Source organism: Xenopus tropicalis, chromosome 8 (assembly GCF_000004195.4).
Source record: "Xenopus tropicalis strain Nigerian chromosome 8, UCB_Xtro_10.0, whole genome shotgun sequence".
NCBI lineage: Eukaryota > Metazoa > Chordata > Amphibia > Anura > Pipidae > Xenopus > Xenopus tropicalis.
In genome coordinates this window covers 90,554,973-90,572,078 of record NC_030684.2, presented here as the reverse complement: position 1 = coordinate 90,572,078, position 17,106 = coordinate 90,554,973, and the positions used below count along the sequence as shown (strand labels likewise).

The following is a 17,106-nucleotide window of genomic DNA, read 5'->3' as shown; positions in this document are numbered from 1 at the left end:
ATGATAGATCACCCTTTATTATAATAAACCTTAGAATATAATGTTCCATCCAGTAATTAAACTTTGTGCTAAACTTTCATATTACATTGTGCTGTGAAACTACAAGTCTTAGTAATGAGTAAAAGTCTACAAGTCTGAGTAAAAATAGAAAGGTTTATTACTCAAGTAATAAGCCTTTCTATTTTTGCATTTACATTTTCTTCAAAATAGAGGAGTGCTGTCCTTGTTCCAGTGCATTTTTTTTGGTACTAGCACCCAGGTTTTGTTGCTGAAAATGATGTGCACCCTCTTGGACTATTTTATTTTTATATAAGAATAAAAAATGCCGGCACTCACTAAAAAATCAATGTAGAAATGCCTGGGTGCAGTCCTAGCAAAGTTAATCACAAATAGAGTCTGACGAGGAATCCACACACTCAGGGCTTACGTGAACAAAGAAAATATATTTATTTAAGCAATGAACTGACGTTTTGGCTGTAACACCAGCCTTTCTCAAAGTTATATATATATATATATATTTAATATAGTTGAAGGTGTCTATATATAGGATATACAGGATGCACCACCGTGTTCCTGACCTAGCATTACTTTTTATCAATGCTGTTAATTTTATTTAAAAGAAAATTATACCAGCCATTATATCTGAACATTCTGTTTATGCTAAAAAAAAGGACTGTGGGTACTTAGGTACATTTTGCCATTATTAGGAACAAAAATGAATACAAATCTCCTTTGGATACATAACTTTCCTGAGTTAATTATGTTTGAGTGTTGGATTGAAAAAGCACTGGGATGGCTGTCCTTCAAAGCACATACTACATACAGTCATGGCCCAAATTGTTGGCACCCCAGAATTTTTTCCAGAAAATCAAGTATTGCAGTAACACATGTTTTGCTATACTCGTGTTTATTCTCACACGTGTGTGTATTGGAACAGAACAAAAAAGGGAGGAATTTTGGACCACTCTTTCTTTGCAAACTGCTCCAGGTGTGTCTTATTGGAAATGCGCCTTTTCCCAACAGCAATTTCAAGATCTCTCCACAGACGTTCAATGGGATTTAGATCTGGACTTATTGCTGGCCACTTCAGAACTCTCCAGCGCTTTGTTGACATCCATTTCTGGGTGCTTTTTGACGTATGTTTGGGGTCATTGTCCTGCTGGAAAGACCCAAGATCTCGGACGCAAACCCAGCTTTCTGACACTGGGCTCTACAGTGCGACCCAAAATCCTTTGGTAATCCTCAAAATTCATGATGCTTTGCACACATTCAAGGCACCCAGTGCCAGAGGCAGCAAAACAACCCCAAAACATCATTGAACCTCCACCATATTTCACTGTAGGTACTGTGTTCTTTTCTTTGTAGGCCTCATTCCGTTTTCGGTAAACAGTAATGATGTACTTTACCAAAAAGCTCAATCTTGGTCTCATCTGTCCACAAGACGTTTTCCCAGAAGGATTGTGGCTTACTCAAGTACATTTTGGCAAACTGTAATCTTGCTTTTTTATCTTTCTGTGTCAGCAGTGCGGTCCTCCTGGGTCTCCTGCCATAGCGTTTCATTTCATTTAAATGTCGACGGATAGTTTGCACTGACACTGATGCTCCCTGCGCCTGCAGGACAGTTTGAGTTTCTTTGGAACTTGTTTGGGGCTGCTTATCCACCATCCAGACTATCCGGTGTTGCAGCCTTTCATCAATTTTTCTATTCCGTCCACGCCCAGGAAGATAAGCTACAGTGCCATGGGTTGCAAATTTCTTGATAATGTTGCGCACTGTGGACAAAGGCAAATCTAGATCTCTGGAGATGGACTTGTAACCTTGAGATTGTTGAAATTTTTCCACAATTTTGGTTCTCAAGTCCTCAGATCCCAATTCTCTTCTCCTCTTTCTGTTGTCCATGCTTAGTGTGGCACACACAGACACACAATGCAAAGACTAAGTGAACTTCTCTCCTTTTTATCTGCTTTCAGGTGTGATTTTTATATTGCCCACACCTGTTACTTGCCCCAGGTGAGTTTAAAGGAGCATCATGTGTTTGAAACAATCTTATTTATCCACAATTTTGAAAGGGTGCCAATAATTTGGTCCAGCCCATTTTTGGAGTTTTGTGTGACATTAGGTCCAATTTGCTTTTTTTAACTCCCTTTTTTTTTTGTTTTGTTCCACACAAAGGGAATAAACATGTGTATAGCAAAACATGTTACTGCAATACTTTTCTAAAAAAAAAAATCTGGGGTGCCAACAATTTGGGCCATGACTGTATGTACATTCAACTGTGCAGGGTGTGGATATACACACAGGTATCCTGGCTTGGAGGGGTGACCAAACAGTTCTGCAGACTGACTTTCTTTTTAAAAGGGAAAATATTTTCTGCTTTTAATAATGTTTAGTTTATGTAAAGTGATCAAAAACAATTACCATTAGGATTGCACCTAATAATGTGTTTTTACTAATGTAAAATAATAAAAGGCACTAAGATTGCCCAAGAGCAGTAACCCGTAGCAGCCAATCAGCAGGTAGATTTTACTGGTCACCTGTTTAAAAGAAAACATTTTATTGGTTGATGTGGCTTACAGCTTCTGGGCAAACTTAGTGCCTTTGATTACATATGGGGGTTTAATTGTTAATGTATTAGGAAAGGGTTCACATACTTTCACCATGCATATATATATATATATAATATATATATATATATAATATATATATAATATATATATATATATATATATATATATATATATATATATATATATAATTGTGTGTGTGTGTGTGTGTGTGTGTAACATTGGATCATGTTCCTTAATGTGTGCTTCTGACTCATTTAATCAATTAAGTTCTTATTATCTTCTTGCAGAAAAGGTTTCACAGACTTTTAAGCACCGCTGTTAGGCTGATGCCACACGTGGCGTTTTTACGCTGCGTATTTTCTAATTCTCTCGGCGGCTGAAAAACGCCTGATATCATCATCCATAGAAATAACTTGAAAAGACGCGAAGCAAACCACACAAAGCGTAAATACGCTAGAAAACGCCTTAGCACGGATTTTTCAAGCGTAGGCTGAAATACGCCAGTACTTGCAAAGCGAGCTATTCCTATGCATACGCAAAGGCAGCTGCCAGACCTAGCAGAAATACGCAGCGTTTTTTGCTATTTCACACTATTAGCACCATGGCAACGGGATTTGCTTACGTCACCAGTTCTAGGCTGAAAAACGCCATGTGTGGCTTGTGTGGCGTTTTTAGGCTGAGAAAAAACGCAGCGTAAAAACGCCACGTGTGGCATCAGCCTTAGAGTTAAATTGTATGCAACTTTCTGAGGTGCAGATTTTTCAGAGCAGGCTGTTTTGCAGTCAGATGTACAAATAGCCATCTATGGACCAAAAAGGGAAAGACCATTAATGCATAAATTACAGTATAATTTTATGGGGTGGGAGGCAGATAATTGTTATTTTGCTGCCACAGTTGGATAAACAGAACTGTAGGAAGTTTTAATCTCTTTCCAGAGAACATGCTTTAGACCTTTTTGGTGGTGTTTGTTTATTTCTTCTTAATACCCCCGTTTTAGATTTACATTTTTTATGGAACGCGTTCCAATGCTGAATTTGTTATCCACAATGGCTTCTTCTTTGAAAATAACTTGCATGATCGAGTGAAAATAAAGCTGGGTGTAAGTAAGAGCGACAGGCTGTATGCCATGAAGGCCGAAGTCCTAGCTCGTGCTGGCATCCCCACGTAAGTCACATACACTGCTGTTTTAATTAAACGTGCCAGCTTTTTGTGTCCGCTTGTTGCAACAACCTTTTAACAATTACAGCACACACACACACACACAAAAGGTCTCACAAGCATTTTCCAAAAATTCTTATAATTGATAGTACTTCAGAACGCTATAAAAATAATCCATATGTCTCAATCATTAATGTTTAGTCACATAAAACTTCATATAATAGAAAGTGCGTGCCAAAGAGTTCATCATTCTATTACCTTATGAAACTATGTGACAATGGGAATAAGTTATATTACAGACATTGTTAATTGCTTACAAGCGATCAGACAAGGTTTGTACCATAAATTCCCAAGTAATAGAATTTATGCTTCTTGATCTGTAGAGCAGGCAAAACCATGCATATTTCATACATAGTTCTAGTCAATCCACTGAGTCGTAATACTCCCAATCTCCCTTGTATACCCTATACTATTGTACAGGGTTGCTAAGTATGTTGGCACAAATATTGTGGCATCAGAAGACTGGATTTTGTGTTCAGACAGATAAATTGCAAATACAGTTCAAGATTACCAAACTGTCCGTCCATGGTGATAAAATTATAGAAGTGACTGGCTATCCATACAAAGTGGTATTAGCAGAGTCCCTAGAACGTTCTTAAACATTTTTTTTAAAAAATGTATACATTCACTTGAACAGTGCAGAGGAAAATGTGAATATGTTTACTTTGCCTTACACTGGACCTATTGGGAACTCCTGCAATAGGGGTTGCCATACCCTATTTAGGTGGCAGACTATTAGTCACAACTTGAACTTTTTTACCACTATACATATTGTACAAGACTGTAAGCTTTTAGTGAATTTTGACCTGGTGAGATAACTGTAAGTATATAATGTAAAACAGGCATTTTGACTGCTGCCATGCAAGAAATACTATGGCAGTCAGGATAAACCTGACCCTACTTGTAAGATTTGAATCAGTAGTACCTGGTCAGATACACAAGTAATAGTGACAAGTGGGGAAGTGCAAAAGATGTTCAAGCAAGGTATTTTGGAAGCATCAGACAAGGTGCTTTTCATTCATTAACATTACAAGCAGCGACAGGAGGCCTGAGGCAGTTTGAATGATGATGTTTTCCACTCTCTTATTCTGTCATTGCATTAAGTCAAAATCTCTTAAAGGAAAAGTTCAGTCTAAAAATAAAACTGGGTATATATGCTGTGAAAAATAAAAAAAATGTTTCTAATATGGTTAGCCAAAAATGTAATCTATAAAGGCTGTAGTGGGCAGATGCCAAACATAATAGCCAGAACTTCCTCCTTCCAGCTCTCTAACCTATTAGTTAGTCAGCAACTCGAGGGGGGCTACATAGGACATAACTATTTACTTAGTTTGCTTTTGATCCTGAGCGCACAGTTCAGATTCAAAAGCAAACTGTGATGTCCCATATGGCTCCCCTCAAGTCACTGATTGATTAGTTACTGACTGCTAACCGCTTAGATTGCTGTAAAGCAGAAAGTAGTGTTCTGGCTATTATTAGACATCCATTTACTCCAGCTTTTATAGATTACATTTTTGGCTACTAAACTATATTACAAACAATTTTAATTTTAGACAGCCTATGTATTTACCCAGTTTAATTTTTACACTGAATTGTTTCTTTAATAAACTCAACTCTGATCTCAAATTCATATTTTTTGAAATAGTGATTTTTGGGCTGCCTTTTTTTAACAACTCTATTTTTTTCTTTACAGATCCAGTGTTTTTGCATTGCATGTGACAGAGCCACCTATTTCAGCCCAACTGCTGGCTTTTCTTCGAGTCTTTTGCATGAATGAGGGTAATTATAAAGAATGATATTTAGGTCTAGAGGTAACATTTTTATCTTGCAAGTTCTTGTAGTCATGTCAGTGGGAGGTGTACAAGGCAACTTTTTTTTCCCAATTCAACCTATTGAATATGAAGAGAAGAATATGAATTTGATGCACTTGAGTTTTTGGTTTTTTGGTTTAATGTGGTCAAATTTTTTTATAAAAAAAAAAAAAAGGCAAACATTTGAGTTTAGTAAAATTCAGGTTTGTTCCAAATGAAAAAAACGAAAAAAAAAGCAACACTTTTTGTTTACAATTCTTGCATTATTTTTCTTAAATTTAAAAATGCAAATTTGGATGAAGGTCAATCTTGGGATTAATGGAATCATCTGATCCTGTTCAAAGACTCCTTAGAGTAGAAGTTCTTTACATTTCATTCACTCAGACCTCGCCTACTTTTGGTTTTCCTTACCTAGACATCACCTAATATAGATTTCCTTGCTAAAATACCAAATGTCTGCAGATTACTTAATGTTAATGTGTATATTAATGCATGAGAAAATAAACACACACCATTGTAAAAATAAAATCCTAAATCAGGAGCCATGTGTGATTGAGCCAGACTATTAGTACAATTGAGTCTGGCCTCAGGGTCTACAAAATACAGTCTGATTATGTTATTTTGAAAAGAGGCAATGGCCATTTGTTAGTTTGCTCTTGGAATTTCAACAGGCATTCTAGACTTATTTGGGGAAGACTTTTTGTTTGTCACTTTCTTTGCCTCCTAACGTAAAGCTGTCTCTTTGCAGATGAACTGAAAGGGCACCTAATTGGAGATCATGCAATTGACAAAATCTTCACCCTTGGAAATTCTGAATTTCCTGTGAGCTGGGAGAATGAGATTAAACTTTGGACATTCCTCGAAGCTAGAGCTTCTCTTCTCCTAAAAACCTATAAAACTACTGTTGAGGTAACTAACCTTCCTATGGAAATCTTGTCAAAAATAGCAGCTCTGTTATATATACAATAAGGAAATCTTTTCAGATAATAAAGTCTCTTAGATAAGATGTTTGAATATGCAACCACCCTCCAGATAATCACTGGAGGGTGGGGCAGTTTCTAAGGTGTCCCAAATCTTGGACTCTGGACCGGTGCTCCCTTTTTGCTGATTAATGCATGAGCCCAGAATACTGTTTTATTGTCTTTTCTCCAAGTGAAGTCTCTCCAGTGAATGCTCACCAGTTTACCGAGAGCACAAGAATTATTTTTCACCAAGAGAAATTTCTTTAAGTTCAGGCCAGCAAACTACCTTTATAAAGAGCAGCCATTTTTGCATATTTTATGACATAAATTCTCTAGAGGATTTTTACTTCTACAATTGTATGGGGATAATACACTAATGAATTTTCACAGAATTTACAGCAAATGTGTGTGAAAATACGCCTAACAAATCAAGGTTAGTAGAGTTAGATAAGAATATTCAAACTTTAGTAAATTTGCCCCTATGACTTCATAGAGCAGAACTGTGTTCTGAAAAATCACATCTATCTGCTTTGGTGTCAATTTGTTAAAAACTTTTCTTACTGTCAGGAAATGTAAAATTGTAATATTAAAGGACTGTTGTACATGATAAGTAAAAAAATTAGCTCTACTTTCAGGGTAAGATAAATAAACATAGTAATTATAAAATACCAGTATATTACAATTAAATGTTTGTATGTAGACAACGTCTTTAGTATCTGTACTTTTCCTTTCAGGAATATATTAATCTAGCACATTTTCACTCTGAAAATTGAAATTGTTTTCCTTCTTTTCAGGATGATAATAAGGTTCTGGAGCAACCAGACATGACTTTTCATTCGGCAATGGCAATTAAGCTGCGGCGGGTGGAGAAGGAGATCTTGGAAAAGGCATTAAAAAGTGCTAGTGATAACCGCAAGCTGTATAGCAAAAATTCTGAAGAAGGCACTCCACTGCCAAAATATGAGGCAAGCAACATTGCTTTTGTAGAGAACAGTGTAGCAGACTCCAAACTTCCTGTCGTTCTGAAGAGCCTTGATGATGAAGAGGTAAAACTCCAAGAAGCCATCACAATCTCAGAGATAACAGAAAATGGATTTCTTAATGACAAAGATTTGCTTCCCAATGGGACCAAATCTGAAAACGACAGTTTCCTTGCAGAAGATAATCAACAAGAAACAGGAAATGCCAAAGACTTTTGTTCATAAACCATCAAAAAGGCAAAAGTACAGTTGTGAAAAAGATTGACTGTTTATTCAAATTAAAACCGGCGAAAGTTTGTGAAACACTGCTTTGCATTGGTGTGAGTTCCTGTTTCTGCAGATAAGCATTGCTGCTTTCATATTTGTTTTTTCACCCTCAGTGTAGGGTTTCTTTTCAGAAGAAACACCCACACACAGATGGAGCTCTATTAAATCTCTTGTCCTGCTTTAAGGAGTGAACAACCTAGAGTGATCTTTAGACTTGTGTACATTTATTTTTTTTCCTCCAATGTGTGAAAAACTCTCACCAGTGAAACTGATCTAGCGTGTAATTTAAGCAGCCTAATTGGAAAAAGAGGTTCATGGCCAGTATGTCTTCAGGTTTAAATAATATCTATAGGTAGTAGGGCCTGCATTTTTTAATGTTATTGGTATTCATAAAGTTTGAATCTCTTTGTTAAGGGTATTGTAAAATCCTTGCCTTGAAGAGATCTCCAGCTCTAAAAGGTTTACATCAGGCAAAAACCTGCACATATGATAGGCAAGCATTTTAAGTATTTATTTGACTGGTACCTCCTGCAAAGTTTGGCAAAAGGACTGAGCATGCTTATTTTAGTTTATCCAAGGCACTGAAATAATGTGCATTATTTTTTATTTTCCCCTGGTCTTAAGAAATAAAGGTATATTTTGCAGTAGAACAGGTGTTTATGTACATAAGCAAATTTGACATATCCATTTTTTAAAAGTATTGGTAGGCACTTTCAGGCACTGGGAGTTCGGAGGCATACGGGTCCACATAAAAGCTTTAGCCAATTCAGTCCAGGAGGGACTAGCAGACCACTGCAGCATCTCTTCCAAATCTAAAGGTATTTGCACAGTCACTTCTCTACTGTTCACGTTTCTACTATTCACTGAAATCATCATTAAAAGTGAGCTGAATGAATTGTGCCGTTTGGAATTTTATTGACCCATCTTTACTTAGGTGTATTTTACTGAGGTAGTGACCTGCTGCTTTTGCTCCTGCTACACACTTGTGATTTGTTTTTTTTTGCAATAGACTTTGTTGGCACTTGGGTGGCACAAATTTAGAGGAAAGCCATTACAACATAGTGTTGTGTGTTGTTTTCCTTATTTTGTATTGGGAAAAAAGCAAGCCCTTTTCTTCTTTTATGGAAAATGCGGTTATGTGAATTCTAGGCATTGTAATAACAGGGGTCTTGATAATTATAAGAGTAGAAATTATGAAAAAGAGCAGATGAAGGAGAACCTCAAGTAGTCTTAAAACTGTCAGTTTTGAAAATTATATTTTTTAATAGCAAAAATAGCATTGTTTCAGTCTGTAGAAAAACAGTTGGTTAAAAGGTATGTAATTGGGCAATGCACATATTAAATCAACACATTTCAGTAGACTGAGCATACAATGGACTCACATTGCAGACCGTTTTTAATGCCACTGTAAGATGACTGTAAGTGCAAAAGGGCAGATGAAAATGTTGCTTTTGTTTGCTTACTTTCACCTCCTGGACAGTTGCAGGCCTGTGTGAGAAGTCAGAAGTTAAAGATCACCTAATGGCTCACTAGAGTCTGAAGACCCATATTGCCTCTGACAGCACTAAATCACTGCCAGCCTCTGTGCCCTGCTTCAGCCCAGTTCACATCTCCAAATTTGCTTGCTTATAGTAAAATATGGCAGCGCAGAGTATGGACCTGGCAATGCCTTGAGACAAAAACCTGCCTTGCTGTGCTGTTAGTGGTTCTTCCACCCAATAGTGGCTGCATGGTCCACATGGAAGACTGCAGTGATTCAAACACAATTATTCTTCTGTACTTGGTTCTTGATATTATAATTTAGAAACCATCCTTGTGGAACACTGTATTGCTCGGCCAGGTGTGTGTGCATACATGTTCTCAAAATTCTAGATCAGGGATTCTGTTTCCTCATGGTTATACAAGCTTATCACCAGAACGTAAGTCTTACTAATTTGAAACTTCAGTACTGAAATCACACTTAGGGTTATAGGTGTCTCCAGCTATCTCAGTTCTATACACTGCCACCAGAACAACTGGACCACAATGCTTTTGAGATAAAAACAAGATCTTTTGGAGAAACACAGAAAAGCGTAAATTATCAGTCATGTATTGGGATTAAGGAGCCAACTCAGCCCAAGTGAGCTTCACCATAAACACTTGGAAGCTTGACATATTGATCCACAAAGATATTGCTGTTATTCTTATGTACTGTTGTGTTTATGACAGTGATGTGTACCTGCAGCACTGAGGCAAAGCTGTAACTTAATGATAAAATAGTAAAAACAAGGAAATTGGCCTTTCAACTGTGGCTAAATCACTTTCTTTCCTTTTCTGTTATTCCAAAATAAGACTGTAAGCCTATCAGGGCATGAACATTTTCTCTTAGCACCACTTATACAGAGTATGCTGAACTCTATAATTACAAATACTGTCTAAAATCTTATGGCACAGTAATTCTACTATGGGACTTATTTACAAACATACATGCTAAATTGAACCAGTCCTGTTTCCCAACCAGATTCAGATGTTTTTTTATTTTCTAACTTGTACTAGACTGTTTAAAGCTATTTGTAGCTTAGTTGCTCTTGGTAGCTGCACTTGTAAAATTGCTCATCTGTTAGTAAATGAGCCTTTAAATCAGCTAGGAACTGTACAATTTAATATACAGTTAATAGGTAGTTAAAAAAAAAAAAAAGGCAGATTTATGAACTTAGTTCTAGTAGCAGTTCATATGTGTTTTTTTTCATTGGTCTAAACAAGTATCCACGGGGATTAAATATCAAATTTTTATTTCTGGCATTTATTTTGCTGCTTGAATAGAATGTATGTGTAAATGCCTTAAGCCAAAGTAATGCGTAACATGAATACTGCAACAATCTGCTAATTCTTTGTTTAGACTCTGTTCAATAGCAATATTATTGTACCTATACTATGCTTTCTCCCCCACTCCAAAACCATACAGGCAGGTTAATAGAATATAAAATTTGCCCATGCATGTCGCATGAATGTGGCAGCAACCTTAGATTGTAAGCTGTGCTAGGGCATGGACTTATGTGAATGAAGTTATTAGCTGCTTAGTCAGCACTACATGGATAAAGGATGATGATATTAAATGCATTTGTCTAGAGCCTGCCATGAATAAAATTCCTAATATCCCTATTTCCAAAATATGGAATACCAATGTTTTATTTAATTGTTTGAAAAGTATCTTTTGGAGCTCATTATAAATGTGTATATTTTATATAAGATTTTGTATTTGTATCTATCTATTTAAAATAATAAGAGAGTCACTGAGACAGGTAGTCCCATAGGTTTGCTGTAGTTTCAAGTATGCCAGCAAAGGCATGTAAAGAAATGCAAAAATGTACATTATAATAACACAATCTGAGGGATGGGATGGACTATGACTGCATCTTTAAAAAACCTATGTTTCTGCTTATTACAAGTTGTTTTTGAGAGCATTGTCACATCTGCTTTATGTGCAAAATATGTGCTCTGTGTATTTGTTTTGGGAGGCATGTTTCAGCTTTCTAATCATTTTTTTCTTCCAAAAATGTGTGATTTTAGCGATACAGCTTTTGTAACTCTTAACCCTTTTTAGCTGGAAGTCTGCTTTTCTCCAGTAGACAGAGCCTGCAGCCTCTACAGTTCTTTACTGCCAAAAAGTTGACTTTCCAAAGGGAGAGGAGATGGTACAGTAATTCACTGCTTTGACTCACCAAAGACACAATGCATAATGCCATTAATTGCTATATTGTAAGAGAATTTCACACTCAATGATGATCCATATTTCATCTTATTTATTCAATGAAACATTTTAATAACTTTGCTTCACAGAATATTTTTGTTCTTGTGTCTTTTGTTAATACTTTTTTTAAAAAAAAAAAATACGGTTAAAGTACTACCAACAGAGAGAATGTTGATGTTCTTTCCCAACAGTTACATGCCTTCCCCTATTAAAACAACACAGACAATTGGAAAAAAAAAATTCTAAACCTAGAACCCTTGTGCCCTAAGAAGTGTTTACCCCAGTGTTTATCTAAACAGGGAGCTGTGAATTCATTATCTGTTAATCTGCAAATGGTTTAACTGGAACCACAGAAGATTACATTCCATATATTTGGCTCAACAGTTCCAGAACAGAATAGCTCCTTCCCTGTGAATTAAAAACACAGATACAGTGGAGGAAATAATTATTTGATCCCTCACTGATTTTGTAAGTTTGTCCAATGACAAAGAAATGAAAAGTCTCAGAACAGTATCATTTCAATGGTAGGTTTATTTTAACAGTGGCAGATAGCACATCAAAAGGAAAATCGAAAAAATAACTTTAAATAAAAGATAGCAACTGATTTGCATTTCATTGAGTGAAATAAGTTTTTGAACCCCTACCAACCATTAAGAGTTCTGGCTCCCACAGAGTGGTTAGACACTTCTACTCAATTAGTCAACCTCATTAAGGACACCTGTCTTAACTAGTCACCTGTATAAAAGGCACCTGTCCACAGAATCAATCAATCAAGCAGACTCCAAACTCTCCAACATGGGAAAGACCAAAGAGCTGTCCAAGGATGTCAGAGACAAAATTGTAGACCTGCACAAGGCTGGAATGGGCTACAAAACCATTAGCAAGAAGCTGGGAGAGAAGGTGACAACTGTTGGTGCAATTGTTCGAAAATGGAAGGAGCACAAAATGACCATCAATCGACCTCGCTCTGGGGCTCCACGCAAGATCTCACCTCGTGGGGTGTCAATGATTCTGAGAAAGGTGAAAAAGCATCCTAGAACTACACGGGAGGAGTTAGTTAATGACCTCAAATTAGCAGGGACCACAGTCACCAAGAAAACCATTGGAAACACATTACACCGCAATGGATTAAAATCCTGCAGGGCTCGCAAGGTCCCCCTGCTCAAGAAGGTACATGTGAAGGCCCGTTTGAAGTTTGCCAATGAACACCTGAATGATTCTGTGAGTGACTGGGAGAAGGTGCTGTGGTCTGATGAGACCAAAATAGAGCTCTTTGGCATTAACTCAACTCGCTGTGTTTGGAGGAAGAAAAATGCTGCCTATGACCCCCAAAACACCGTCCCCACCATCAAGCATGGGGGTGGAAACATTTTGCTTTGGGGGTGTTTTTCTGCTAAGGGCACAGGACAACTTATTCGCATTAACGGGAAAATGGACGGAGCCATGTATCGTGAAATCCTGAACGACAACCTCCTTCCCTCTGCCAGGAAACTGAAAATGGGTCGTGGATGGGTGTTCCAGCACGACAATGACCCAAAACATACAGCAAAGGCAACAAAGGAGTGGCTCAAGAAGAAGCACATTAAGGTCATGGAGTGGCCTAGTCAGTCTCCGGACCATAATCCAATAGAAAACCTATGGAGGGAGCTCAAGCTCAGAGTTGCACAGAGACAGCCTCGAAACCTTAGGGATTTAGAGATGATCTGCAAAGAGGAGTGGGACCAACATTCCTCCTAAAATGTGCGCAAACTTGGTCATCAATTACAAGAAACGTTTGACCTCTGTGCTTGCAAACAAGGGTTTTTCCACTAAGTATTAAGTCTTTTTTTGTTAGAGGGTTCAAAAACTTATTTCACTCAATGAAATGCAAATCAGTTGCTATCTTTTATTTAAAGTTATTTTTTCGATTTTCCTTTTGATGTGCTATCTGCCACTGTTAAAATAAACCTACCATTGAAATGATACTGTTCTGAGACTTTTCATTTCTTTGTCATTGGACAAACTTACAAAATCAGTGAGGGGTCAAATAATTATTTCCTCCACTGTATATACAGATAAAATAGATTTTCTCTTTCTTGTCTGGTTGTTTAATAATACCAGCCCCCCTTAATTTGAGCTTTCAGCTTTCCACATATTATTTAACAGTAGGTTTAGAGTTTTTTTATTTCTGCAGCACTTCTATTAAGAACAAGTAGAGCACCAAGGGCTTTATTTCTGCTTGTGGGGTACTTACACAGGTAAACAATTACTGACTTAATTGTACAGATGGCCCCACTTAAGGAGCTTCACTTAAGCCTACTTCCTTCCACTCACCATAATGGGTGCCTTAAGGTAGAAATAGGTACAGTTTTGTAGGGACAAGCGCTGGGTAGAAATTGGTAGGGTGTGTAGGTACTGCTTAGATGACATGCCTCATGCTTCCTAAACAGATTCTGGTGCCAATGAATGACCATTTAGGTACTGTCAGTAATGATACCCAGCAATCATTCTATGTTCTCCCTGCCATAATGGTTATACCCTTATGTTACCTTATGAGCACCTGAAGCAATTTGTAGATGTTTTAGTTTGGCAATTATTATATTCTTAAACCCCATAAATGCTAAGCATGTAAGATCAACATGCTTGGTTAAAAATGTTGTAAGTGGCTGTCATGTGAATATGCAAATTTGTTTGTGTGAAGGAGTTCTGCCAATTCTGCCAAATCCAAAAATTCTGGAATATGTGTCTAATTTTTTGTATTAAGAGCCAGTTATTGGGCAAACTAGAGGGCACCATTTATGTGCCCTTTATTTCCATGTACAGGTATAGGATCTATTAACCCGAAATGCTTGGGACCTAGGTTTCCATATCCTGGTTTTTTAGATATGGCAACTTTCTGTAATTAAGATCACCATAACTTGAGTCTGCTTGGCTTTGCCGTTGAAAGGCCTGATGCACCCCCTCCCATGCCAACCTTGGGAAAACTGGAAATTTGGATGTAAGCTTTCAACCCCACTCTTTATATCCAGTGATGTTAGTTTATTTATTCCCAGTTTATCATGGCAGCCATCGTATGGGACTTAACAGTACTGGTTTAGATTATTACTTTTCAAAGATTTTATAAAGATCTGCTGAACTGTCTAAATAAAGGAAAGTGCATACACATTCTGTGGGCTGCACAAACCAGTCTGAACATCTTGTAACCAAGCTTCCTATTTGATTACTATTCTGCCAAGCGTATGCATTATTGTGCCTTTTCTCTGTACATACAGTACATATTTGGTGAGGGAGTACTTCAGTGCCCCTGTACCACGAGAGTATGTACAACCTTTTTAACCAGCTTCATCTTGCTAACCTAGGGACTGATGTACATGTGGGTTTGTGACAGCCAGTGTTAGGTACCTCAAACATTACAGAACTCCCAGAATCCTTCTTTAATAGGCAGAGAGGGAAACCTTTTTATGTTTTTGTTACAGGGACTACATTTGATTATTTTGCCCTGGATGTAAAGTTTTACTCTAGAAGTTCATTCTGTGTTTTACTTCTCTGTCACAGAGACAAAGAGTTAATACTGGGTTAGATGACAGACCCTCCTTCATCTGGTGGAAAGCCTGCAAGAATTCCAGCCAACCTTTCCATGTTGCATGGTACAATTACCATCTCACCACTTGGCTTTCAATTATACTTGTAATTGCAACAGATTCAACGGGAAGCAGCATGAAACTGCATGATGAATGACTGGATGCATGGAAGGAAAAATGTTTGTGAGATATGCCTCTGATTTAGGTGTTGTTTTTGTGAGTTTGAATGTGTTCAGCACTACTTGACATTCAGTGAGTGCTGCAGGAAGCCTGCAATTCTCTCTCCCAATGAGTTTTCACTCAAGCTGCTGGAGTTAATTGCTTTGTAATTTGATACTAGGTTCTACAATGAGAGAAGATGGTGTGTGTTGCCATGTAAAGGTATTTGGTGTTTAGAAAAAAATATTTATTTTTCAAGGTTGTTAAACTATTTATACTTTAATATTTCTAAGGAGTTCTATAAAAATAAGAATGGTGGTGTCTCCATTCTCTCCTTACAATGCCTTATGAGAGAAGCCAGCCTGTTTATACTGAGTGATCAGCAATAGCTTGAGCTGGGAACAAAGTAGACTAAGAGGGATATTAAGGGGTAGAATAGGGAATTCAAATAAGTGTTGTGTGGGTTTTTATAGATTATGTTAGAGTGCTGTAATGTAGGTTTGTTTGTCCAAGCAGAGACTAGGGTTCTAAGTCATGTAGATTTGTAGCCGTAAAATTCTTATTCTGAACATGAATTGATCAAGTTTTCATGCCCATCTTTGGAGAGATCTTGTTTGTATGCCATTGTTGGATTTGTTTGGGTTCTGTTTCGCATGAACTGTAAGAAGCAAGGTCATCAGGGGCAGAGGTAGGTGTATTAAGATGTTAGCCTAGCAAATGGAAGAAATCTTAAAATAAAGAGAGAAATGTAGCATGTACACTAACCACTCACAGCATGCATTTTTGGGGTGGTTTGCAGGAGGTAGGAGGTTCTAGTGTGGGTTGTACATTTAGGAGGTTGTGATTAGACAGTAGTAAAGGGGCATAGCAAAGCTGGCATTGGTTTCATTGGAAAAAGTGGGTGGATCATAGCAAAGAACAAATCAGGATGGGAGCTACAGGAGGGACATGAATTGCAAATGGAATATTAACCAAAAATGATGAAGGGGATATGAGAGAAACGGAAATATAAAAGCCAGGATATGACAGCAATGAAAACTTGCAGTATGAATGAAATACAATGTGGACAGGTCAGCAGTTGGGTAGTGTTTATAGAGCGGAGCCAGATTTCAGCTATAGCAAGCAAACCCCATATGATTTGATAATGTACAGACTGTGGGGGAAAGTACAATTGTTGCAGACAGTGGGCATTTCAGAGGACACAGGAGTGGAATTTGTAAAATCTCTGTTTCTGTGGAGATGGGGAGGAAGGTGCTAGAGCTACTGATAAGAGTGCATCATGGGTATAGACGTAAGCCACAAACTAAATGACAGAACATTTAGGCAACTTTCACAGAACTGAAATATAGTGCAAAAAGTTTACAGGGGTGAAACTCGCCTTACTTTCATCAGAATGTGAGGTTACCTGAGTGCTGAATGTGTTAAACAGCGGATCCTGATTTTTTTCATATATCCTTATCAATATAATCCAGAGCATATTGCTTATCACCAAAAAGCTTCATTTGTATAACGCTTTCCCAGTAATCTCTCCTGTGAGCGTTACACTTACAAATGTATTTTTGCTTATCGTATCCCCCAATAAAATGCATTTGTATTCTTGCTTCTAACTTTATACACAAATTGGGTTTGCCACTCATCGCTCCCAAGCGTCAATTATTTAGCCTTTAATGTTATACCTGTGGTGACTGTGACAGTTTGGCTGTTTAATAAAGGTCAAATTGTCCCCTTTGTGGCAATCGCTGGCCCCACAACTGAAACAGTGAATGGTATAAAATTATACATCATTCATAAGTGAATACAAAGATGTAGTTCACAGAAGGATTGGCTGTCAGAATAGCTGATGTTGAAAGGC

The 17,106-nt window shown here is 37.5% G+C and overlaps 1 protein-coding gene across 2 annotated transcripts in view; it reads left to right on the top strand.

Moving 5' to 3' along the window:
• Positions 1-8,700, top strand: part of setd3 (SET domain containing 3) — a 51,627-nt gene extending 42,927 nt beyond the window's left edge. Inside the window, exons 11-14 of one of the 2 annotated variants that reach the window (XM_012968426.3) lie at positions 3,565-3,731; positions 5,479-5,564; positions 6,345-6,505; positions 7,353-8,700. In XM_012968426.3, the coding sequence (XP_012823880.1) occupies positions 3,565-3,731; positions 5,479-5,564; positions 6,345-6,505; positions 7,353-7,763 (825 nt within the window). In that variant the 3' untranslated portion in view covers positions 7,764-8,700. 2 annotated transcript variants of the gene reach the window in all.
• The last annotated feature ends 8,406 nt before the right edge of the window (positions 8,701-17,106 follow it).